Source organism: Terrapene carolina, unplaced genomic scaffold (assembly GCF_002925995.2).
Source record: "Terrapene carolina triunguis isolate 2854851 unplaced genomic scaffold, T_m_triunguis-2.0 Scaffold838, whole genome shotgun sequence".
Taxonomy (NCBI): Eukaryota; Metazoa; Chordata; order Testudines; family Emydidae; genus Terrapene; species Terrapene triunguis.
In genome coordinates, this window is record NW_020665189.1 from 17,255,213 (window position 1) to 17,281,290 (window position 26,078).

A 26,078-nucleotide genomic window follows, 5' to 3' on the forward strand; every position below is an offset into this window, starting at 1 on the left:
TAACTCCATTTAAGACAGTGTAGTGACACCAATGTGAGAGGTAGCAGAATCATACCCGTACTGTTCATTTGACTGTTGTTTCCTAAGTACCTGACACGGCTGCTGTCTGTAACCAAGTTCAGGAAAGTCCCATTCACTTGCTCATTCTGGGTGAAGTTCAGCTGTATGGGAGAGACTTATACAAAGAATGTGTGCTCTGAAATCTTCAAAATAGTGGAATTTCAGTGTGCATAGGTTGGTGAGGGCCTTGTGCTCCAGGGTCACTATCACCCTGCCTGAGTCGCACTCCTGCAATACTCCTTAGCACCTGGTGACCATGTATGGCACTTCAGATAGGGAAGATTGCTTGACACCTAACTTGGTATTCAATAGTCATGTAAGACTGAAGCCTTTGCACAGTTTGGCACTCTGAAATGTATTTTGACAGCTGATTATAGGAGATTTTAATTATCAGCAGCTGTGAATCTACTGACTCAACACCTTTAGTACAAAATACTGTTGAATACAGACTTCATTATAAAATCTGCAGTTGGTTGTCCCCAAGCTAAGGCAATTCTGTGTGTATGCTAAATCTGTAACATAGGAAACAGAGTGTAAAACTGAAATGATGCAAAGAATTTTAAGGGTATACTAAAGTAAATCACAGCCATGCCTAAATATTCCCTTTTTAGGTGCCTACCCAAGGCTGTCTCTCAGCTTTAAACTTAAGAGAAACATTGGCTACTTCATTCTGCAGACCTACATGCCTTCCATTCTGATCACTATCCTCTCCTGGGTTTCATTCTGGATTAATTATGATGCTTCAGCTGCAAGAGTTGCATTAGGTAGGTATTTTTACTCCTATCATGCATTGTGTATTAGTAGAATAAATTTTCTTGCTTCTGGTGTAACATATAATGCATGATTTGAAAAAAAAAATCTCTGTTGGGTTTCTTTGCCTAGCTTGTTAAGCTTTGTATTATCTGATTCAGCATTTAAATCATCACAATTTAAATAAAAATTGAAAGTGATTTCATGTCTGAATTAGCTAACTATATAATCATTGTAATTGGAATTAGCCTGATTGTCTCAATCAGGTTTTTTTATTGCACTTGTGTTTAGTCTAAAAATAGCATGTATTTTATTTGTTTCTGCTCATGGCAGTCCAGAGCAAACCTACAATACTGTAGTATAGAATATACATTGCTTTTCCTTTCAGGTGTGAAGTAGATACAATTGTGGCAGGCTGTGCATTTGACTAACCAATCTCCCTTGCCAGGTAGAGGGTGTCCTCTCCATAGTGTTACCTTAAATTCCACAAGCAAAACACTTCTCTTTATAATGCCGAGAACACTGCTCTTTATATTAATGTATCTTATCAATTATCCTTTCAGGGTTTGTTTATATTATGCCCCTTGTCATGGTATCTAAGCACACATTGCAAATATAAATGTGAATGGTGCTTGCCAAAAATTAACACAAATCAAGCCCACTCCTGCTGATACTTCCTCCTTCCATGGAAATCAGAACTGGAGCCTGTAGGGAGGAGTGGGTGACATCATGGTACCATTGAATCCAATGGGAATTTTGCCACTGACTTCAGTGGGGCCAGGATTTCTTCCCAGGAATTCAAATCTAAAGACAGGCAGCAAGAACATTCTAGAGGAAAGCAGTAAGGCAAGACGTAGTGTGTCTATGCTGGCAGCTGATAACCCAGGTAGCTAGGAGAGTCTACAGTTCCCATTAAGAAAGCATATTTGCATGAGTCGAGATTACTGTGTATTTGTCTTGAGACAATTACAACTGTAATAAGTTGCACTAACACCACGCTTTTTTAACAAAGAACAAAAATACCTTCCTAACGTCCCTGCAGTGCTGGCATTTAAAGATTGAGTTATAATGATAGAAGATTAACATTAATATAATCAATGGAACTGTCTTCCTTTTCCCAGGAATCACAACTGTGCTCACTATGACAACCATCAATACCCATCTTCGAGAGACTCTTCCCAAAATTCCCTATGTGAAAGCCATTGACATGTATCTGATGGGATGCTTTGTCTTCGTTTTTATGGCCCTGCTGGAATATGCATTGGTCAACTACATCTTCTTTGGCAGGGGACCCCAACGTCAAAAGAAAGCGGCAGAAAAAGCTGCCAGTGCCAACAATGAGAAGTTGCGAATGGACGTCAATAAGGTAAATTGAAGTGGGGAATATGTTTTAGCCATTCATAGCGACCACAGCCGATTCACTTCTTCCAAACAGAGCTTAAAAGTATCATTTCTTGTGTAGAACATATCAAGTCAGATTCCTAGAAGCATATCTTAGCTCTGCAAAGCATTAAACTTAGCTATCTCAGCAATGCATGATTGTTAGAATGTTCTTTTAAACAGGGGAAGCTCCAGGCACCAGCGCTCCAAGCGCGTGCCTGAGGCGGCAAGCCGCAGGGGGCGGCAGTCAGGGAGCCTTCGGCGGCATGCCTGCGGGAGGTCCACCGGTCCCGCGGCTTCGGCAGCAATTCGGCGGCGGGTACGCCGAAGCCGCGGGACCGGCGGACATCCTGCAGGCATTCCGCCGAATCCACATTACCAGCCGGACCTCCCGCAGGTGCGCCGCCGAAAGCCGCCTGAGTGCCGTGCTTGGGGCAGCAAAATACATAGAGCCGTCCCTGCTTTTAAAGCACATACTCGGAATAAGCTGAGCTCACAGATGCATTCTCACTTAAAATGGAGGTAGGAAAGCTTCAAAATAAACCACAAAGATTAACCTGTTCCTTAGAGGCCTTAATGAGCAAATCCAAAATGATGGCTATAAGCTCATGTGTTAGAAAGAGCTGTATGAAACCTTGGTAACAAACCCCAAACTTGAACCAGTTTCCTAAAACGTTTCAGAGAAACTGAAGTGATGTGATGTGGGTTTTCTTTTTTAAGGAAACTATTGAAACTTGGTGGTTTTGCATGTTATCAGCTACAAGTGTCTCAAATATTCTTGGCAAAATGCAAAACGGGTCAGAATTATGGTGTTAGTTTTTTTATGCATTCAGTTATGAATCTGAAAATGGGCCCATTTGGGGCGGGGAAAGTTGCTAAGATACATGCTTTTTTCAAGTGCCTACATTCCTTTTGTGTAATGAAAGTGAGGCCATTATTCAAAGTAGCAGTTTCAGTAAAATTTCACATAAAGCAAAATTGGGGGGCAAGCACCAAATCATGCCAAGCACAAAATGGCAAAAAAGTGTGTAAATCCACAAAACAAAATAAAAATTGTGATTTCTCTCAGAGTTCTAATTTTCAATCAGAGGCCAGATGAAATGTACAAATTTCAGCTGTTCTTTTTTTTTTTTTAATTTGGGGGATTTTTCACTTGTGTCACTCAACATGAAACTCAAAGGGTGCAAATTCAAAACTAGAGGAAAAAGTTTGCATGGATGGAAATGGAGAAGTTTCACACAGCTCTGGGGGCGGAATACTTAATATCTGCCCATATTTTTATGCTGATGTACTAAGTGTGGGTGTAGGGGAATGGAAAGGGGGTATGTATTTTTAACAGCAGGCGCTAATATTCCACTATCAGCTGGCACCTAAAAAAACATTCTTTACTGAATGTTTTCAATTGGAGGATTATATTTCATGGCTCAGATTTCATATACTAGCTATGTTTTTTTATTTTAATTTTATTTTTTTGTAATATGAGAAAACCATAAGACAACTGCTTTTATCTAATGGGATTGTAGTATGCAAATGAATTAAGGCAAATGCAAGAGAATTGGTATTTACCTTTGATGTTACACTCTTACAGCTCATCCCATTCACCCTTCATCATTCCACTGTTCATAATCAAATTCAATTAAAACCAATTTTAAAAAATCACAAGATTTTATTTCACTTGTTTTTTTTTAAACTGGTTTTCCTTTAACAAACAGAACCATGCCCCTCAAAAACCCAACAGGGTATTTTGTGTAAACTTACAATAAAAAGCACTTTTTTTCTTGTTAGAATCTTAGGAAAATCAAAATATATACTGAACACAACACAGAGAATTGTGAATAAAGTTACACATCTTAGGGATCTATCATCACCATCCAAACCAATTTTGCTCTCAGATGGCCTAATTCAAAACTAACTGAAATCAATGAAAAGATTCAGGCACATAATTACTATGATGTCATCCGAGCTACCGGGTGCAGTTTGCACTGTATATCTTTGCAGCTCACAGGTTCCCTTGTGCTATCCTCTGTATAATTATCCCCACACACAGCCAGTCACATAATGGCATGACCAATAACTTCATCCAGTGACAAACTGCGCCCATTTGGCTCATCCTGTTAATCTTAAAATTCAGGCACTAACAAGCACATTGATATGGATCATAGTCAGAGATTCTCGGTTTTAACCCTGCATCTCAATGAGTTAAATAACTTCAGTGAGGGTCAAATTCTTTCCTGTGGCGGAAATGGGAGGTGTCAGGGAGTCAGTTACAGCTTCCTGATTCTGATCTGTTTTTGCTGGCCCGGAGTAGAAGCAGACTAGGGCCTGCTCTAGTTTATGCCAGGTGGGAGTCAATGGAGTGGAGTGAAGCAGAGCAGAGCTCCACCCTGCCTCTTCCCTCCAAAAATGCGCCCCCTATACTGGGCAGGGAGGGGGCAATTGATGCAGGAGCGGGCTGTGCCAGCTTTCCCTAGCTGAGCTTTTGCCCTTGCCAAGGGAATTTTCAGTTGCCCAGTTACAGCCAGAATCTCTCTTACATCTCTGGAGCAGCACAAAAGTTCTGGATCCTTATTGAAAATCTGGCCCATAACTTTAAATTGTCATACAGCTGTACTACTACAAACATCATAGAGAAGTGGGCTAGAAAGAGGATCCATAATCACTGGAAATGTTGCAATTCACCAGGTTGGTAGATTTATATTTTGTAGAACTACCCATTGGTCCAATAAATCTGGAATATATTTCCTCAAGGTTTAACACAGAAACCAGCAGAGGTTCACATTTTTCTTGCTACAACTTCTCTACCCCTAGAGGGAATACTCATCGTCCCCTCCATCCTTGAGTCCTCTCAGGAGGAATCAGTGGAAAAAATGAACACATCTCCCGCTTGCACAGCTGAACTCCCCTGTAGAGTCCTGTGTGAGACTATTTTTTTAATCCCACTCCCATCCCGCCCTGCAATAACCACTCCCAACCACTCCTGTATTGTTTCTTGCATTTTTATCCTGCTCCCAGCCACAAAAGCCTTAGATCCCACAAATCTCACCAGAGAGATGGATTCGCCTATGCTACTAAAAACAAAAAAACCCACAGTCAGTTTTTATATAGACAGAAATTTTACCACTAAAAGAATAAAACAAATCTTGCTTAAACCATGTAAAAATACTTTAACTCTGGTTATAATAGACATCAAATCTCTTTCTATCCCTCGCTTAAATTTAAGTATTAAAAGTTTTAAAGTGTTTTCCTGCAAATTATCAGTCTTTTTTCTTTTTTTTTTCTGGCCACCCAAACCCTCCCGCAAGAAAATATATTGTACCTACTCCTGCTATTATGGCAGCACATCCTGCAGGATCTGTGGGATCCCAGTGTGCTGCAGGGCTCTGCTCCCTTCCAGGCAGCTGTTCCAGGGCAGGCAGAAACATTGGCAGCCTGGCTCCACTTGCTCCTTGATGTCCAGGAGTAGAGAGTTCCAGAATCAGTAGAAAGGCACAGGGACTTGTTTTTTATGTCCAGGGCCTCCTGTGAATCCCTTGTGATCTGTGTGGAGGTTGGGGGTTCTGAGAGTCAGAAGTATTAGCCTCTGGTTTATGACATTGGACTGAACCCCACCAGCCCTCATCCAGGACCTCCTATGAGCTTTTCCATATGACAGTGTGTTCTAATCTAATATTTTCAATTACATTTCATACTATATTCATGTGAAATGCCTTGCATCTATTTATCTTTGAGAATTCAGGTAGGACAGAAACCCAATGTCTGTCTGTCTTTCTTTTTTTGGGGGGGGGTCCTATATCCTTTTTGTTTGTTTTGTGTTTTGCAGTGTGTAGTTTCAATAATGAAATCAAGGATTGTTAAAAAGTCCACAAGAGCAAGGAAAATTTCACAATAGATTATCTGGAAATATGTAACCATGGACTAGTTAAAAACAAATCCTATATGAAAAACTCTATTTTACTTCATAGCCACTTCAGCTTGGAAAGACCATGTAGATGATCAAACCCCACCTTCCTGCAGTATGCAGGAATTTCCCTTTTGTATTTCTCAGGTGTTTTGTCCTCACCTGCCTATATTTTAAAGTTGAAGCTTCATCAGCTGACCTCGGCAATTTATTCCATGTTTTAACTCTTTTAACAACCTCATGTCAAGTCTCATTGTTTTTCTTGTAAGCAATTTCATACTATTACTTCCAAGTTTGCCTTCCTGTGCTGACTTCAACAGTTCCCGCTTCCCTTTACTGGGGACAGTCAAGTCATTTGCAGATAGTCAACACATTCTTTCTTGACCGCTCTTTTCCAGCCTATATAGGTATCTATTTAATGTTCCCAGTCTATCCTCATACCGTGTGATGTTTCCTCCTACCTTTGTCATCTTGATAGTACCTTCAATTTATTATCCTTTTCATACTGAAATGCCCAAAATGATACACAGTATTGCAAGTGCTGATGTAGTAAAGCAGGAGTATTGCCTCTCTGCACCTTGAAGAGATAATATGGCTTATACGCCCCAAACTAATATTATATTGGATTTTATTTTCTAACCGTGAACTTCTCTATCTGGCTAAGAATAGCATTAGAGGTCAATAAACTTTTCTTTCCATTTTGTATGGACATTTAGAATTATTTTGTCACAAATGTATAATCTTTCTTTTATTTTAGTGAAAAATCTCATTTTTATTAGTTTGTCCTTATAGTTCCTAAAATGCTTTTGCATTTTTCTATGCCGCCTCTAGGTTTGACCACCATTCCCTATTCTCTACTTTGTCTTCCAGGTCTTTTATAAAGATATTAAACAAAATGGGACCGAATTCCGATCCCTGGACCCCACTGGAAATCTCTCCCCAACTAGACGGACTACCAATTACGATTACTCTCTGTATACGGTTAGATAGCCAGTTTTTGATCCATTTTAATTGTATTTCTGTCCAAGACATCTTGTGTTGGCTCCCCTCCCCTGTGATACTGTATCAAGTGCTTTTCTGAAATCCAGACATAATGTCTACTGCATTCCCTTCATCTACTAATTTTGCAATCATATCAAAATAGACTATGAAATTGGTCTGGCAGAATTTGTTCTTAACCCATGTTTAGCCCCATGATGCTTTTGCTTCTAGATTATTATAATTTTGTTCCCTGTTTGCTTCATTACTTTGCAAAGGATGGATGTGAAGTTTTAAGGGTGGAAACAATAATGGTACCAGGTTGAAACACTTGCATCTTCTGGGACCTCAAGGTCTCCACAGCTTATATAGATATTAGCTGATGATTATTATCTCAGTACCCACGTATCCCCCAGAATTCTGGGGTGTAGGTCTGCTTGCCATTAGACTTGCAGGTTCTTCAAGTAACTTTTTGCTAAGTTCTATCTCTTTTTAAGTTGTGGATTTATTCTTACATTGTTGAGCCTAGTAATGTTGTCTTTGCTGTTATTAAATAGGGGTACTAAATGCATTAGTTCTGCCATCTTCCATCACTCTCACTGATTTCCTGACTGCTTAGCAGACATTTCATTTTGGATTTGTCTTATCCTTGATGTAGCTTATAGCTCTGTCCCCATTAGTAAGCAATATTTTCTACTGTCTCTGCTTCTCTTCCTTCTCCCATGCAGGACATGTAATCCTGACTAGATACCTCTTGACTTTCTATTTCCAATATAGCTTCTTTTTAGCCCTGAATTTATCCAAGCAGCCTATGGTTTGCCATGCTGAGCTTCCATCATTATGTCCTTCAGAATTGTCAATATTTTCTCTACAAATATTCTCGTTAGTACTCCATCCCACTTGACTCAGACTAACACTTTTAGTGGCTTCTCTGGAGGTATAACAAACCTTGAACACTGAAATGGCAATAATAATGATTAACTAGCAAAACTCCCTCATTGCAACATGACAATTTAATGGATGTTATAGATGGCACAGTGAAGCATATAGTAAACATGCTGGGCTAATTGCAGGACTGTTCTATAAACTAGTGTTAAGGGCCTTGCCAGTAGAAATTTTGCCTGGGGGAGACTGTGGTGGTGGAAAGCACTGTGAAGTACCTTTCACCAGCAGAGTAGGGAAATGCTACCTCAAAACTGTGAGGCAGCACAGGCTAGGAAGAGCGGGTATGAGCAGTGCAGCAGAGGGATATATTAGCACAGAGTATTTCTGCTACAGCTTTCGCAAAGGGACTCTTATTTAACAGAAAGCTAAAGCTGACTCTTTGTATGGAGCACTGAAATAAAAGTGTTTTCCTTAACTTCCCCCAGGAGTGAATATACCTTCCTCACCAGGGCACTACTTGATGCTGGCAGGTACAATGTGTATGTCCGGAAGCCAGCCCCATATGTGCATATGCAGACACTTTACCTCAGTTTTTCTATTGCGTAAACACAGTTTGCTCATACTGCACTTAGTCATTTTCTAACTACAAATATTTAATTTTTCTTTGCAATCAGTGTTTTTGTTTATTAACATGCTGAAGGGTCCAACACAGTCCCATGCAATAACGTTGGTGGTCCATTGTACATTAAGCCACATTATTTCAAGCAAAAATTGTAAAATTTTATTGAAGAACCCTGCTTATTTAAAATCAACATTTTGCTAGTTCAACTCAAAATAATAATTTTAGTTTTTCAATGTTCAAAACACTTTTTTACAATGTGATGTGTCACCAACTGTACTGTTCCACAGCTTATACAGTTTATTTATATTTAAAGCCCAGATAGTTCCAAAATAGCTTGAAGAACAGGGATGTTTTAACTGAAACAGGTTGTGTACCTACAACATGTGATGACCTAAGGCACACAAATACTTATACTTTACTATACTCAAGGTCCTATTTTATCTTAATGTGAACATTAATACAGTGATTGCCCCCTTGAAGTCTAACACCAAGCCTATTTACATATATTATTAAACATTTTATAAGATCATTTAAATTGATTCTTTGAGTCAGAAGATTATTTTTTTTAAATGTGAGCTGACTGCTGACATCTCTGTTTAGAAAAGATATTTTGTCTGGACACAACAGCTTTTTTAAATATACTGTGGGGTTTTTTTTAGAACAACGATTCTTTATTCAGTAGTTTCTGTTCTATAAGGTGGCTAAAGTCAGAATGACTGATAGTTACAGTATATTTCTGTTACCCAACCCCAAGTGACAATCTAGTAGAATAATCAAATGAAAGATGACGTTCTGCCAAAAAATGGGATAGGAGAAATTCATTCTGGAAATGTTGAAACCCATAATACAATATTCAGATGGAACCACATCTTTTTAGATTTTAGTTACAGTAGAAATGTTGCCCTTTGGAGGCAAAGGGATTTTGAGAAACTGTTTCACCAACTAAGCAAATCAGAGCCACCATAGTTTGGCTGGGGAATAAGACACATATCCCTTGTGTGCACACCCCTGTGCAGCCATGGGTCTCACTGGACCATGGGTCTGGATGTGAGGGAAGAGGGGAAGCAGGGGATGCACATTCGCTACTCTCCCTGCCAAGTAGGTAGGTGGGGAGGGTTTGGAGAGTACCACGCCGACTTGCACACAGAGGCTCTCAGATCTGAACTAGCACAAGGAGGAGAGTATGGTTTAAATGGTGTAGAGCTGGATATGCTAGTGTCTTATCACCTGAGGCTACTCCTTTGCTGGACAAATCACTGACTCTCTGTTCATGCCTGATTTCCAGCCCAGTCACACCACCAGAATAGCATAGAATGAGCTAGAGTGGGGGTCAGGATCTTGCCCTAAGTATTAAAGTGGAATAACTATACTCCAAGGTCATTAAGCACAGAGATGAGAGAAATAAAGTGGAAGCAGGTTTTACTTTAGATGAAGGGAGGCTGTAGTGAGGAGGAATGGAGAATGGCATGGCCATGTGAATAGTGTAGAGACTGTGCAGTATAGAAGGGTTGAGGCAGAGGCCTCTTACAATGCGGTCAGATTCTTTCATCCTTATTCACACTGAACAATACTTTATTCCTGTGCAGTGCTATTGAAATATTTGGGGCTACTTGTAGAGTAGAGTCTATTCAACATGAGTAAGGACAGCAAAATCTGGCCCACAAACATCAAGAGCCTAGGAAAACAAGATGAGTTTTAAAACAAATGCACAATCAATTACTAGAACTGAACCATGCAGTATTCTATTACATCACCACTTTCAGGGGCCTAAAAAGTTCCATTTAATATCTGCTATGTCACACATGCCCCTTTGCTCTGTGTTTTTGGGGGCATTCAGCACTAACAACACTCTGCTAAATTTTCAGCTAAACCATTTTTTACTACCTTATAAAGATGAGTGTTTTGTTTTTGTTTTGTTTACACTACTACTAAAACTGTACTGGGAGTTATTCTTGATGCCGAGCCTGAGGCTATCCTCCTTGCTGAATCAGATTACGAGATCTGTCATAAAAATGGACAGTGATAATAAAAGCACCATAAACAGAAAAGCCCAGTATTGACCCCACATCTTTCATCCTAAATTTGCCATTCACACATCACAGAAGAACACCTGAAAACCCAATAAAATTTTTAAAAAAGTAAACCCTCTTCCCCATTAGCATTATCTAGGAGTTTGATATGAATGCAATTTGAGAAAGTTCCCATCTTAGCCTGTGGCCTTTTACAGAAGTGATCAGAAGGTGACTTATCTCTACAGTGCATAGTGATATTCCAAATGACATCAGAATAAAGGTCAAGTCAGCCATGTGGGGTTTTCTGTCTGGGGCTGTGATCCTCACAATGCCATCTTTAATTCATGTAAGAACAGTGTGCACACACTCTGCTTGATTAAGGCACATCAGGCTACTTGCATCATCTAAGAACCTGTCATCCAACACTGACCCTAAATTAAGAAACTCGCCCATATAATTCTTATGCATTTCAGATTTGTATTTCAGATTTTGTAACAGCGGACACAACTATGCCAAACAAAACACTAATACAGTCAAGTGTAAGAACTTTTGGCATATCAAGCTTATTGCAAATAAAACATAAGGGGACCTCTGCCTAGTTACAACAGGGAAGGGACTGGAAACCACACTGCTAGATTCTGCCTGGTCCTACCAAAAACTTCAGCCATGTGACCTTGGACAAGTCATTTGCACCTTTTTAAAATCAGTATAGTAATCCTTACCTTTCAGGGTACTGTGCATAAGAATGTTGAGGTTATTGGCTGAAGCAAGAACCATTAATATTATCATCATAGGGATGTACAAGAATACCACATACGAACTCATTATCCTCATGTCTCAGTGATGTCTGAACCCTGTATTAAATCTGATATTTAGATAAATTAAATTTGTTTTGAGTGTTTTTAAGGTTTTTATTAGTATTTTAATTTAGAGAGAGAAACATTTCAAGTAATCCAAAATTCAGGTCATGAGCATTAGGATAACTGGGATTTACCTATATGTAGTTTTGATGAGAGAGATATTAGACGTCTTTGAGTCCATCTTTTGCAACATTTCCCCACCAAATAACTATATATTTTGAGTGTCTTGTGCTCTTGTAAAAGATACAAAAGCAGTTTAACACCTTGTCAATATTTTTTTAAGTTCTACTAGACAGAGGCTATTAACTCCTCAACACTATTTGAGAAACAAAATTGCTGTGTCAGATCTCAAACCTGAGTTATTTCCCTTATTTTCAAAATAGTGGAAATGATTGCTACCTTACCTTCAGGAGTGTTGTAAGCAAGACACAAGAAGTAATTCTTCTGCTGTACTCTGCACTGATTAGGCCTCAACTGGAGTACTGTGTACAGTTCTGGGCGCCACATTTCAGGAAAGAGGTGGACAATTTGGAGATAGTCCAGAGAAGAGCAACAAAAATGATTAGTGACCTAGAAAACATGACCTATGAGGAAAGATTGAAACACTTGGGTTTGTTTAGACTGGAGAAGAGACGACTGAGAGGGGACATGATAATAGTACTTCTTCAAGTGATTGCTCATGTCTATTCAACTTAGGTGTGTGTGCTCGCCCCACCCTCAGTTCCTTCTTGCCACCAGTGATGGTTCTGGAACTGTTGCTGCTTCAGCTAGTGCTGTAGCTCCTCGTTCGTACAAGCTAGTTATCTCCTGTATAATATTGTATATAGTTTTCTATTAGTGTTTATAAATCCCATAGCTATAGTTAGAGAATTTGTAGGTCCCGTACGGGACTTTGCCTCAGAACAGGGCATGCCTTGATCCCCAGGATTTAAGCCCTGTGATCGCTGCAAGAGGCCCATGCCCATTAGTGATCCACACAGCAGTTGTCTGCGTTGCATGGGCAAAGGACATATTAGTGAGAAGTGCAAAATTTGCAAGTCCTTCAAGCCAAGGACTAAGAAGCAGCGTTTAAGAGCTCTCCTTATGGAGTCAGCCCTCACCCCAGCACTGGAGCAACGCTCTGACTTGGTGCCGAGTACCGTGACCTCAGCACCCAGCGCCCCCCGGCCGGCACCCGTCCCCATTTGTGGCTCTGACGAAGAAGCCCAAGAAAGCAAGATGAGGCCAGTCTCCAACCTCCCGCAAGGGAAAGGATAAGACTGGGTATGAGCTAGGTCCCATGCCGGGCAAGTCTTCATCCACACCGGGATCTCGGGCCCAAGCTCCGGTGGAGCGATGTAGCCCAACCCGCTCCCCGCCAGCTACCCCAGATAGCAGCAGAGGCCTCCATCAACTCCGGGTGCCGTCCATTCCGGAGGCCTGCAGGCGGTGCAGGAGATCATGTCCCTTCCAGTGCCACCCGCACCAGCCCCTGTGGTTCCCTAGTCACGGGGTAAACCTGCGTTCGGACCACTTCGGTCCCCACCTCAGCGACACCCTTCCCTGTTGCGGGGGAAGTCCTGCCAGCGCTCGCCCTCCTGTAGCCACCATGCATCTGACTGCAATAGGCAGACACAGCACAGCCCCATTTGGTCCCTGACCTTGCACACGGGCAGAGAGGCTTGAGGCGCAGCTTGCCAGCCACCGGCCCCAGACCTTTGGAGGCACGCGCCCCCCAGCAGGAGTCTGGTCCTGGCATGCGGCATCTCTGAGACCACGGTACTGCTCCAGGGACCTCTGAAGGGTACTGCTTGGGAGTCACCTAAGTTGAATGGACATGAGCAATCATTCGAAGAAGAAAAGACAATTACTTTTCTGAAACTGGTGTTCTTCGAGATGTGTTGCTCATGTTCATTCCACAACCCACCCTCCTTCCCCACTGTCGGAGTTTCCAGCAAGAAGGAACTGAGGGTGGGGAGAACTGGCAGTGCCCTGTATACTGCAGCATGTGCGCACCACTCCAGGGGGCTCTGGAGCCGGTCCTCTACGGATACTGCTGAGAGAAAAACTTCTGGCACTGGTGCACATGGCGAGCACACACCAAAGCTGAATGGACATGAGCAACACATCTTGAAGAACACCAGTTATTGAAAAGGTAACTGTCTTTTTTTCAAGTACAAAAAAGGTTGTTACAAGGAGGAGGGAGAAAATTGTTCTCCTTAACTTCTGAGGAAAGGACAAGAAGTGGTGGTCTTAAATTGAAGCAAAGGCAGTTTAGATTGGACATTAGGAAAAACTTCCTAACTGTCAGGGTAGTTAAACACTGGAATAAATTGCCTGGGGAGGTTGTGGAATGTCCATCATTGGAGATTTTTATTAGCAGGGTAGACAAACACCTGTCAGGTGTTCTAGATAATATTTAGTCCTGCCATGAGTGCAGGGAACTGGACTAGATGACCTCTCAAGGTCCCTTCCAGTCTTACAATTCTATGATTCTTGGATTTTCAGTAGTGGAAAGTACTGATTCTCAGGAGGGCCTTAATGTGCACTCACATTGCAATATTCCATGTAGACATATTCTGCGTGTGTATTATTATTATTTATTATTTGTATTATTGTAACATCTAGGTGTTCCAGTCAGGGCCAGATTTCCAATTAGGCACAGTAGGCGCGTGCCTAGGGGCGGCGGCATTCTAGAGGCGCCTAAAAGTTAAAAGTGGGTTAAAGTTTCATTTTTTACAGAAAACACGAAGGTGAGCTGTACGCCAGGGGGCACTAAAGATGCTGTGCCTAGGGGCACGTAAGTTGTAAAACCAACGGACCCCATTGTGCTAAGTGTTGTACAAACACAGAACAAAAAGATGGTCCTTGCTCCAAAGTTATATTATATTAAATGGGAGGGGGTAAAAAAACAACCCTGTGCTATAAAGGTTAAATTCACCCAGAAGCTTAAAGTTGACAGACATTCTTTTGGGCACTGCTGCACTTTTTTTTGTTGGCTCACACAGAATTCTTTAAATGGACAGAAAAAAACTGGAAGCAGGTTCCTGAGTGAGAGTCCCCAGGCTAGAGCGAGAGTAGGCTGAAAAGTTATTTTTTTTAACTCTTTATTTTATTTCTCCTTTATTTCCTTTATTTCTTACTTTCCAGTTTTAAATATATTATCCTGAAATCAGCCTCAGTCTGAAACAGGATAAACAGCTACATTAATGCAGCACTAAGGTCAGGACCGGCTCCAGGGTTTTTGCCGTCCCAAGCGGCGGGGGGAAAAAAAAAGCCACGATCGCAATTGCGATCAGCGGCATTCCAGCGGCAGCTCCACTGCGCCGCTTTCTTCTTCAGCTGGAATTCGGCGGCAGGTGCTTCCCTCCGAGAGGGACCCGCCGCCGAATTGCCGCCGAACAGCCCGACGTGCCGCCCCTTCCCCTTGGCCACCCCAAGCACGTGCTTGCTGGGCTCGTGCCTGGAGCCAGGCCTGATTAAGGTTACCTGTTATATTGAAACACAAAGGACCACATCATCCTCAGTCTCTGCTCAGTCCCCACCATCTGCCTTGAAAAGTCACTGGATGTGACTTTTTTCACTGATATATCCATAAGGATTTCTTCAAGGAGATTACCTTGCAACATGCAGTCAGAATGGAGGCAGAAGGAGTGTGCTTTACCTTCCTCTCTCCCAGTAAATATGGAGGGGCCTACTCACAAACTTGATGGGTCCAGAGTCCCTCCACACAAAGCCCCTCTACTCCCACACTGGCTCTGACCCCAAAATGGACTTCAGCTCCCTAACTGCCAGAGACTTCACAGCCACAGCTGCCTTCAGTTTCCACTAGGGGAAACTACAGAAAAGCTATTTTTCCAGGTAACATTGTTTCTGACTCACCCTCTGACCATTCACTCCTCCATTATCTCAGGTTCCTGCAGGGCTAGAAGCAGGAAACATTACCTTTAGAAATGAGAGAATTTTCCTTGCTTCTTGCTCCATAAAGTTCTGAGATATCAGACAACAGAGGTGTAGAACTTTTAAGCGTGGCAGCATGGCTCCCTCTGAGCCCTGTAGACTAGGACTCATGGTAACTAAAGCACATGGCTTTACAGCCAGAGGGCTAATAATAATAATAATTAATGGAGATATCCCATCTTCTAGAACTGGAAGGGACCTTGAAAGGTCATTGAGTCCAGCCCCCTGCCTTCACTAGCAGGACCAAGTACTGATTTTGCCCCAGATCCCCAAGTGGCCCCCCCAAGGATTGAACTTACAACCCTGGGTTTAGCAGGCCAATGCTCAAACCACTGAGCTATCCCTCCCCCCAAAAGAAAATTCCAAAAGCCAAATAATTTAAAAAACACTTGTAAAATAGGTTGTTGTAACATGATATATACCAAATATATAGTGTGGTGTGGCATAACAGTTTTATCAGCACTCATTTGGGATGACCTGAATAACCCATGTGTTTGGTCAGTTGCGACCTAAAAATATTGATACCCCTGTATATTATAATTGAGTGTGACAGTTGCCTAATAAACTGTTAGTCATTTTACACTTTTTTCCAAGACATAACATTTTTGTTTGATTTGCTTGGATTAATCCCAATATGTTCTTAAAATACCTGGAGTGAAGATGTTGCTATAGAGTCCTATGTAACACGTGCTCTGTATGTGTGTGTGTGCACATGTGTGCATGCAAGCAAATGTTTTCAATACATTGTCGTTTATAGATATACAATATAGACATGCACATACACACAAGAGCTGGTAAATAAACAGAAGAAAATTTCCACCAAAAATAATTTTTCCCACCCTATTTTTTGTTGATAATTTGAATTTTCTGGAATTTACAGAGTGGCTATATACATTTGTGTGTGTGTGTGTGTGTGTGTATTATAGCTAATCTGAACATAAAAAAAATCAAATTTCCAAGTGAAAATGGCAAAAAGGGGCAAAACAATGTATTCCCTTTCTTTACCAACTGTAGAATGAGTGTACGTATAAATCTAATTATATAATGTACTTGGATATTTTCGACGTCCATGCAGAATTTTACTGGGAAAAAAGTCTAAAATGCCTCTGTTTCTTCTGCAACAGAAACCCTCATTCTGTTCTTGTCACGCATATTTCCCCCAAACATGCCCTAAAACTAGAATATCAAGGTACAGGTAAGCCACACATTATTGTTCTAATTCTAACAAATTAAATGATAGAGGAGCTTTTCTAATTACTTTACAACAGAGCACTGCTAATTTTAATGATGCCAAACAATCAGTGAAGCCCACAGCCACAGCCAATTTTTCAGACCTTGAAATCACTCCTTTACTCATTTTCTTTCATTTGTGTTTACAAATACATTTCTTGCCCCTTTGTTGTGAAGATAACCTTCAAAAATATAAATTTCCTTTGGCTAGAAATTTGCAAATAATTCTCCATAATAATCATGAATGAAATTCTGGCCCTGTTGTAGTCAAGAGAAATGTCACCACATTTCTTATTCACAGTCTTTGCCACTGCTTCTTAAGTCCAGTGACACCTGTGCCTCCCTTAAGCTTTGAGTAGAGCACCAAAGAATCATAATTCTGACACTCTCCAAAATCCTGAAGTTAAACCTGCATCCAAGTAATTATATCGTATGAAGATGAATGGAAGATGCCATGCAATCTTTTCTCCAGTTTCTTATCTTCCAAGTTGTGATTAAACATCTCCAGGTGCCTGAGTGCTTGCCACATAAGGCTTCATATATTTGACTTGACTTCATGGAGGAAAAATAATTTGTCTACATTTTACAGCAGTTTGTTTTGAGAATGGGCTAGATATGCCAAAACTTATCAGCATTATGTTGACTGTCTAGCTTGCGTATCAAAAACACAACTATTTCCAAATGATGGCCTAAGATCTGTGTGTCTATCTTTTCAAATTGCTACCACCAGTTAACAATCAATATTTCCAGCATAGTTGGCTTTTCAGAAAACATTCAAAGAGCTGCAATAGAGAATTTGATGTTATAAATGTTTGGAGATAAGCCATTCGGCGCTCTTTCTATAGTGGCTTTTGATGCATGCTCCTTATGTTGAGGTACTTCATAAGCTTAATTAATATTAAGATCCCACTCCCGTAGACGCTACTGAGAGCAAGTCTGTGAGAGTTTTGCCTTATGTACAGAAACATTTTCATATGCAAGACAAAAACAAATGTCTTTAAGATACTGAAAACATACATGACACATTTTTGCACATGCTTCCTGTTCGTCAGCTTGTTTCTGTCTTAGTTAGGTCATAACCCACACAGCTAATCATCATCTGAAATGTTGCTCAGCCCCTCCTCCCCAGGCTTACATTATCAATTATAATTCATTTCTTTTTAAAGGAAATAAATTTCTTGCTCTTAAATTATTATCTAGGGTAATGTTGTGTTCCGTTAATCTGCTACTTTAAAATGAACTGCAAAGATTTCCCTCGCAACAAAAGCAGTTTTGCATGATCCTCCCAGAAGGTAGACATATGTAAATGTGATTAGAATAAGATGTGTGATAATGACCTCCCAAAAAGAGTGAGAATGACCGCACCACACCTGAAGTGGGGGGAACTTTGTCTGGGCTTGCCGAAGGAAGGCAGCAGTGCTTTATGGCGGAGGGGGGAAAGGGGGTCAAACTGCTGCAAAAGGTGAGCAGTGGTCAGATTTGTGGCGCTGACTCACCCCCCAGGAATCTGAGGTCAGAAGGCATAAAGGTGCAAGCCCATGGCGTTGGAAGCCCCTTTTCCACGTAGCAGGCAAGGCGGAAGCCCCCCTCCCTCCCTGAGAGGTGGCTAATATCAGGTTGGGATAGGACCTGCTGTGGGCATTGTGCTAGTCACTCCTTTTTAGAGGGGCTGGGAAGGAATTTTTCCTTAACCACCAGATTGGCTTCGGTGGAGTGAGGTTTTTCGCCTTCCCCACAGTGGGTGTCAGGAAGGACCTTTTCTGATAAGAAGAAAAGGTGGTAGGCTATATGTCGCAACTTAATTTGTAAGTGTGGGGTGGATGTCCAGTGCAGGTACTCCATAGGGAGGGCATCCAGTGAACAGATGAATGGCCTAGTAAAGGATTTAAAATCCCTTATCTTCACTACTTCCTAAATTTCTCAAAATTTTTATAGTTTTACTGAAAATTTACATTATTTTGAAATTTTCAAATTTTCAGTCAGCTCTACTAAAAAACTTCCTTATATATTACTTCAGGTAAAGGTTGGTTTCCTCCCTCCCCTAGCACACAAAAAGTGTCCCATTTAAAAAAAAATCAGATAGTAGACAGGTCCAATTTTAAACTTCAGAACCTTCAGATTAGTTTCCAATCGGAAAAAAAATGTTTATGCTGTATGCACATTTGAGAAAATTTGGTTCACAGTTTTTTTGATTGCTTTAAGCTACAACTATACAGGTTAGAATGAAATGTTTTTTTCCACTTCAATTATAGTGGTTTGTGATGTCATATTTTTACAGACGTCCCTTTTTGTCTCCACTCAGATTTCTTAAAGAGGTGGTGATTGCCTTAAATACAATCAATGAAGTTCTAATTACATTTTTCAAATGCATACTTTTTCTTTTTTTTTAGGTTTCTAAATTGCAGTGTAGCTTAAATAATGTGTTTCTGGTAATAACGGGTATTTAACTTGCCAGATATCATTACAGAGATAAAAAAGGTCTGTTTGTTATGTGTGTGTAAGCTTATTCCTTTGGGATAGCTGAAATACATTCACTATTGTTTTCCTATATATCAGTTCATTCCTGTGTTGTCTTACCTGCTTTGTCTTGTAAAATTCCTTCCTTCTCCTAATGAATCCTTCTTCCTTCCTCTGAGGATTCATAATAGCTAACAACAATTACATACATTACTACTGTAGATTTGGGGGTGAGGAGCTTAATATTAATGTAATATTTTAAGCCCCGATTCAGGAAAGCACTTAAGTCTATGCTTAACTTCTTAAGACCCATTAAAATTAAGCATCTGCTTCAGTGCTATCCTGAATTGGGATGTTTCCCTGATTCAGGGACTTAGTTGCGGGTTACAGTCAACTAAAGTTGCTATAAGGAAATGGAAATTGAATACACAATTTAAAGGTTTTGTTTATTCCTAGTCCCTCCCATTTTGCTAGGGGATAAGGGAGGGCTAAACTTTCCCTGTCTAAAAGTAGGGAGGGAGAAATTGTATCTATAGAGACTGCTCCTCATCCTTCTCTCAACTGGCTGGTCCAGGTGCCTGTGTCCATTTGCTCCTGGAAATAGGTAAGGATAACTGGTATTACAAAATGGCTGCTGTAAACTAGAGTCGAGGGACCAAGACTGGACATAAGGAGACCAAGAATCACATTTCTGGCTTTTCCCAACAGTGTCCTCCACATTGCAAGCCATGGAGCAAATTCAGCTTTTGATTCAAAATCCTTTGAAATTAATGAGTCTTTGGCTCAAACCCTGAGGGAACATAGAGAAAGGTCCGGAGTGTGGATGTTGTGGAGTTTGCTGAATTTTTTTTTTAACCCCCAGTGTCATGCCCAAAGACTCGCCCTTTTCCTCTTCTATGCTGCATAACTGTTGCAGAATAAAAGTCCTCACGTCCTGGAATGCTGTGAATGTGCAGTGGATATTAAAAACCATATACATTTTTTTGTTTCTGGTGCATGGCCATTTTGTATGTTCAGGATACTGAAGCATTTATGACAGATTATGCTCTCAGATGTATACATTCACAGCTCCCACTGAAATCCATAAATGCAACACACATCTGAGGGTGAAATTAGGCCCTGGGAATTTTGATGCAAGTAATTAGAGATGTGTAAAGCTCAGCAGTCTTGGTTCACATTGGTTTTTTCAGTTTGTTTTCTAAGTTTCCTATCTGTGTGAGTTAAACTCCCTTGATTTACTTTGAGTTTTAGGGTTTAGATCAGGGGTCGGCAACGTTCGGCACACGGCTCGCCAGGGTAAGCACCCTGGCGGGCCGGGCCAGTTTTATTTACCTGCTGACGCGGCAGGTTCGGCCGATCGCGGCCCCCACTGGCCGCGGTTCGCCGTCCCGGGCCAATGGGGGCGGCGAGAAGCCGCAGCCAGCACATCGCTCGCCCGCACCGCTTCTCGCCGCCCCCATTGGTCCGGGACGGCGAACCGCGGCCAGTGGGGGCCGCGATCGGCCGAACCTGCCGCGTCAGCAGGTAAATAAAACTGGCCCGGCCCGCTAGGGTGCTTACCCTGGCGAGCCGCGTGCTGAACGTTGCCGACCCCTGGTTTAGATAAACCCAAGAACCTGAAGGACTCTGCAGAGTTTTGTTGAATTTCGACCTTGGCCTGAAATCACACAAAGTCACCTGAAATCATAACTCAGCCCATGTTTGCTCACAACTCACCTCAGGTTAACCGCAGAGTCTGTGAACTTCACTCACATTTCAAGTTGTTACAAAATCTGAACCCATGTGCGCTTTGCTTTGTGTCAGGTTTCTTTCTGAACAATTCCTACAGCTCTGAAAGTAAAGCCCTCTTTCTTCTATGGAGGCACAAAAGCACATGTGCATGTTTAGTGGCACAGTTCCATTTTTGGAGATTTTGAAATATTGACCATGCATTTTGAAGTGCATACATGTTTAGTTTTAGTAACACATTTACCACTCCAGAACAGCTACATATAGTTGGGCTGCCATTTGTAAACCATTAAATTTTTTGAATATTTTCTAGTGAAATTAGAGAGACTAATACAGACACTTCCCCAACAGTGTATACAGAGACTTCCTCCATAGTGTCTCCGTTCCTTCTTACACACCTTATCTCTTATAGCCAGTGCAATTCCTGTAGATAAGATTCAAGTAGTTTTCTTTCTAGAGGGATTATTTTATGTCCTTTGGCATTTCACGTATGTGAGCCTTTCCAAGGCATGTTTCCTTCAATTCCAGCAGAGTGGACCAATTTTGCTTTGGCAGATATGGCAGGGGTTAACCATACCTAATGAAATTGTGAATTATTTCTATGCATTTCTCACCTATGTTCTTGTTTCACCCAGATTTCACAGAAATACCAGCCATCATATCTTTCTTATACATTTCTTCTGTACCGCTCTGTGTTTAAAATGAGCAATCGGTATCTGCAAGTATCTATACTATATAGATTAAACAAGAATTTTGTTTAAATACCAGAAAGTAAAGGTGTCAGTGATATTATGTGTTTTGAATAGCTAAGTTATCCATTACAAATATACCTTCTGAATAAATGTTGAACACAGCAGGAGATAATACTCCAAAACCAAGATACTGATTCCCTACCAGCATCTAGAGAGAAGAGTGATTGTTTGTGGAAGTGAATCCTCCTAAACTTGTATACACATGAGAATGAATGTAGAAGTTGTACATTTAAGATATTGTACATTGGATGATTAATAAGTGTAACAGGAATTCCTTTAGATAGCCATCATTTTGGAGTTTCTGTATAGCAGGGAGAACATACAATGGTAACATTTAAGCACTCTTCTCTGTGTATTTCTTTTGTTTGGGAGGCCATCAGAAAAGATCAGCAACCCTCTTATAGGGCTCCAGGGTCATTTTTTTCTCACATCAACCTGGACCTATGAATACCATTTAGGCCATTTATTTTGCCATCCTCCTTATTAGACTGGTGATGAAAACTCTTGCATGTGTGCTGTGCTCTAGGCACCACTTTTCCACTTCTGAATTCACCTTTTATTTCCATAGTTCTTATTGCTACTTTTTTCATCATATTCCCATCCTCCCTTCTTCCCTTCCTCCTCGCCTGGGAATTTCTCCATTATGTTTGAACTCTGTTGTTCACCATAAGGAGTCCTGTTGTATGGTTGAACAACCATTCAGCACCAAAAGATTTTTTTAACCTTCTCCTACCACCTTTGAAACCACTTGTATGCCCACTTCCCCCCCAAAATAATTTCTATGATTCTTTTCATATCATCATATCTTCCTGGGTCAGAATGACCACTCTGAAAAAATACATTTACATCACTAATTTGTTACCTACAGTGGCAGGGCCAAGGCAGTAATAGCATCTCTAAAGCCAGAATATACTTATGCTGGTTGTTGGCTTAGAGGGCCCTGTACCTTTAATTAAAAATGCATATCCTTATTAATACCCTATAGTGCATTAATTTTTACTGAAAGATAACAGCTACCTTATCTCTAAGGAAACTGGTCTTGATTTTATTAACTTACAGGACAGAAGAATAATTGGCACATATCATTGTCCAGAAATGTATTCAACAAAGGTATCTTTCATTGTTTTTTAAATGTTTTTATCCTTAGAGACTTAAAATTGAGGTCCTGACCATTTATGGTCATTAAAGATCCCATGGCACTTTTTGTAAGAGTAGGTACCACAACCCCAAGCCTCCTGGCCAAATTTCAATTTGTGTAATTATGTTCTGCTTATTTGACCTTCCCACCACCACCCACCCACCCATAGTTTCAATTGGCTACAGCATTCTTCATTTCCTGTATTAAAATAAAGTGTGTTGTTCTGCACTGATAGACAGTCACCACATTTCACCTGACAGGTGATTGCATTTCACTGGCTTGTGAAGTGATTCTTCTTTCTAAAGATTGTAAAGCGCTTTGGGATCCTGCTGTGTACAGTAAACATGATTCATTATCATTCTATCTCAAACATCAATTTAGTAACAAAAATACCTGTACATTTTATTTAGAGCTGGGCGAACCTGGTAAGTTCAAATGACACTCCTCACTCTAATCTCATAGTGAACCTTTTTTGAGGTTCAAAAGTTAGGTTGATTTTTTTTCATTGTTTTTCATTTTCACATCCCTCTGCTTCCTGGATTGGAAGTGAAAGATCTGAAATACCGTGAAAAATACTATTCTTGTGAGATGTTCAAACAAATGTTCCAGGTGTGAGAAGGTCAGATTAGTTCTGGAGACGCATGTGAACTTTTGTGTGCTTATCTGAGCATTCAACCATTTGGAGGTTCGCCCAACACTAATTTACTGTATTCGGGGTTACTTCTATTTTCCTTCAGAAAAGTTGTTGAGGTTTTGCAAAACCTCCTCTCCAGCTTTCATGTTGTTAGACAAACGTGATATGTGCAGAAGAAGACCCCTATCCCCAGAGACTAGTTTAGAATTTTAAATAAATAAAGGATCTAAAACAAAATATATTCTCGCAACTACTTCCTTTCTGTTTAGTGATACTAATCCACTATCTGCTGCCTATATATACATATATATATCAGGTATATGCAGCAGCTTGCTCTTCTGCCATATTTGCTAGGTGCACGCTAACATTTCAGTGATCTTAATGACATATCAACAGCAGCCATACAAGAAAAAAGAAATAGATAGTTAAGTGGAGAAAAGTTCTTAGCTGTTTACTGTAGCATGTCTAGTTCCAAGTCTATTTGACTATAATAAAACTTTTCCTGTGTTTGTATTTTCAAACAAAGTATATTCTATAATGTTCTTTAAAGAACACCTTGTGGGCTGATATCAGTGCGAGCCAGAGAGTAGATAAACTGTTCAGATTCAGTTCAGTCTCAAAGAACTTCAGCTGTGGCCAAATTTGGTTAAACCAAAGTCATTCTTACGGTAGATTCTTATCAATGTACAGCTGTCTATCTTCCTTTTAAAGCCAAAGTAATAGGCCTGACCTTTATTAAACCTCTTGGGTGAAATCCTGGCCCTATTGGGGTGAATGACAAATCTCCCATTGATTTCAGTAGGGCCAGATTTTCACCCCTCATATCTGGATTAGACAATATGGAAAAAGAAACTTTCAAAGGAGCTTGTAACTCATAATTTGTCCTAATTAATTATCTAATATTTTCCGTTAGTTAACCTCAGTATTTCCATAATTCAAAATATTTCTTATGATAACTACATGGGGAATTGCAGGGAAAAGTACAGGTATTTAGGTAAGCTTATGTATTTTTTTTTTTAATGGAAAAGTTTTAAGGTCCACTGTTGCACTCCTGATTTAAACTAGAGTAGAATTTAGTCCCATATCTTTGAATGCCCTGACTTTTGAGTACTCAGGCTTTTAATCATAACATTGAATTAATGCTTTTTTTCACTGAATACTTTTTTAATTGAATTGCCTTGTTTGAGTTATTAATTTTTTTTAAAAAGTTAGTAACCGCATTTGAAACTAATGTGCAATTACATTTAATGTGATTACACTCCGAAATAAATGCATTTTTTTCTTGCCTCTAAAGTTCAGCCCTGTGTTATTGCCAGTGCTATGGTCTGATGAGATGACCCAACATGCACTGTGCTTATGAAGATCATGAGCTTTGGAGAGTGGAGACTGCCTATAGGTATAACATAGAGTATGTCTGAATTTTCTCTCCCAGTAGCCAGTGGTTGTGTTAGAATTTCAAGATTTCTTATATGATCTTCTTACAAAACTGCTGAATATCTTGGGGGAGGAAATCATGTTTGCTTTATCCTCATAGGCATGCTCCAGCATTCATGTATAGCAGTACTGAATTCACCTATGTTGTGCACATTTGGAGGTTTTGCTAAAACAGAGGCTGCATTTCGTGGAAGTAGAAAACAAAACAAAACAAAACCTCCTAGCACTATATTAAACCCAGATATGTGTGCACAAGGGCAGTACCGTACTTTTTCAAGATGCATGGAGGTTTGTGCTAGGTATGTGAGATTAGGATATGGCCACTGACTCTGGGTAATAACTGTATTGCCTCTGCTCACAAAATCTGGGATCCAGCAAATATAATCTGTTCAGACGTACAGGACAGGCCTTATTACTCTTACCATTTACAAAAGAATGACAGTAAAACGGTAATGGTTGTATTTAAAGGACAGGAGTAGAAGTTTTTTAGATAGGCATCCAGTGGATTGGTATTGTTAGGTCCAACCTTTGTCAGTGTGGTCTCAGTTTACAACTGATTGGGCTTTTCTTTCCCCCATGCTAAAGCTGCCTTCTTATATCTTACAGATGGATCCACATGAAAACATTTTGTTGAGCACACTTGAAATTAAAAATGAGATGGCCGCCTCCGAGGCTGTTATGGGGCTTGGGGACCCTAGAAGCACTATGCTGGCCTACGATACTTCAAGCATCCAGTACCGGAAAGCTGGCTTGCCCAGACACAGCTTTGGTCGCAATGCCCTGGAGCGACATGTGGCACAAAAGAAAAGTAGGCTACGGAGACGTGCCTCTCAACTGAAAATTAACATCCCTGACTTGACTGATGTAAATGCCATAGATCGATGGTCACGCATATTCTTCCCTGTTGTTTTTTCCTTCTTCAATATTGTCTATTGGCTTTACTATGTGAACTAAAAAACAAAGCCACACAGAAAGCAAGAACTGGATTTCTCTTCAATTTGGTTGTACAGCCAAAAGTGGGACTTAGAAAAATTCTATTCAGGACAAAAGTTACTTTAAAACACCTTAGTTGCTGGCCCACTCTACGGTCTGTTTTATAATGTTTCGGTTGCTTCTGCTAAGTCATAAACACATTCTTAGTTACAGTAGAAACCGGTTCCCCCTTTTAAAAATGTGGGTATATATGAAGAGTGAAGGCAAAATTCCATTCAGTCATTTTTTTTCAACACTCATATCTGAGTTTAAACCTTAAACTATAAAAAAGGGAAATTTGGGAGACAGGTTTGAGTTTTAACAGCAGAATGTGCCATTTCTTTGTGAA

General features: G+C 40.5%; 1 protein-coding gene across 1 annotated transcript in view; it reads left to right on the forward strand.

The window, feature by feature from the left end:
• Positions 1-25,711, forward strand: part of GABRB2 (gamma-aminobutyric acid type A receptor beta2 subunit) — a 248,391-nt gene extending 222,680 nt beyond the window's left edge. The window contains 3 exon segments of the mRNA XM_026660859.1: positions 672-824; positions 1,932-2,176; positions 25,364-25,711. Coding sequence (XP_026516644.1) covers positions 672-824; positions 1,932-2,176; positions 25,364-25,711 — 746 coding nt within the window.
• The last annotated feature ends 367 nt before the right edge of the window (positions 25,712-26,078 follow it).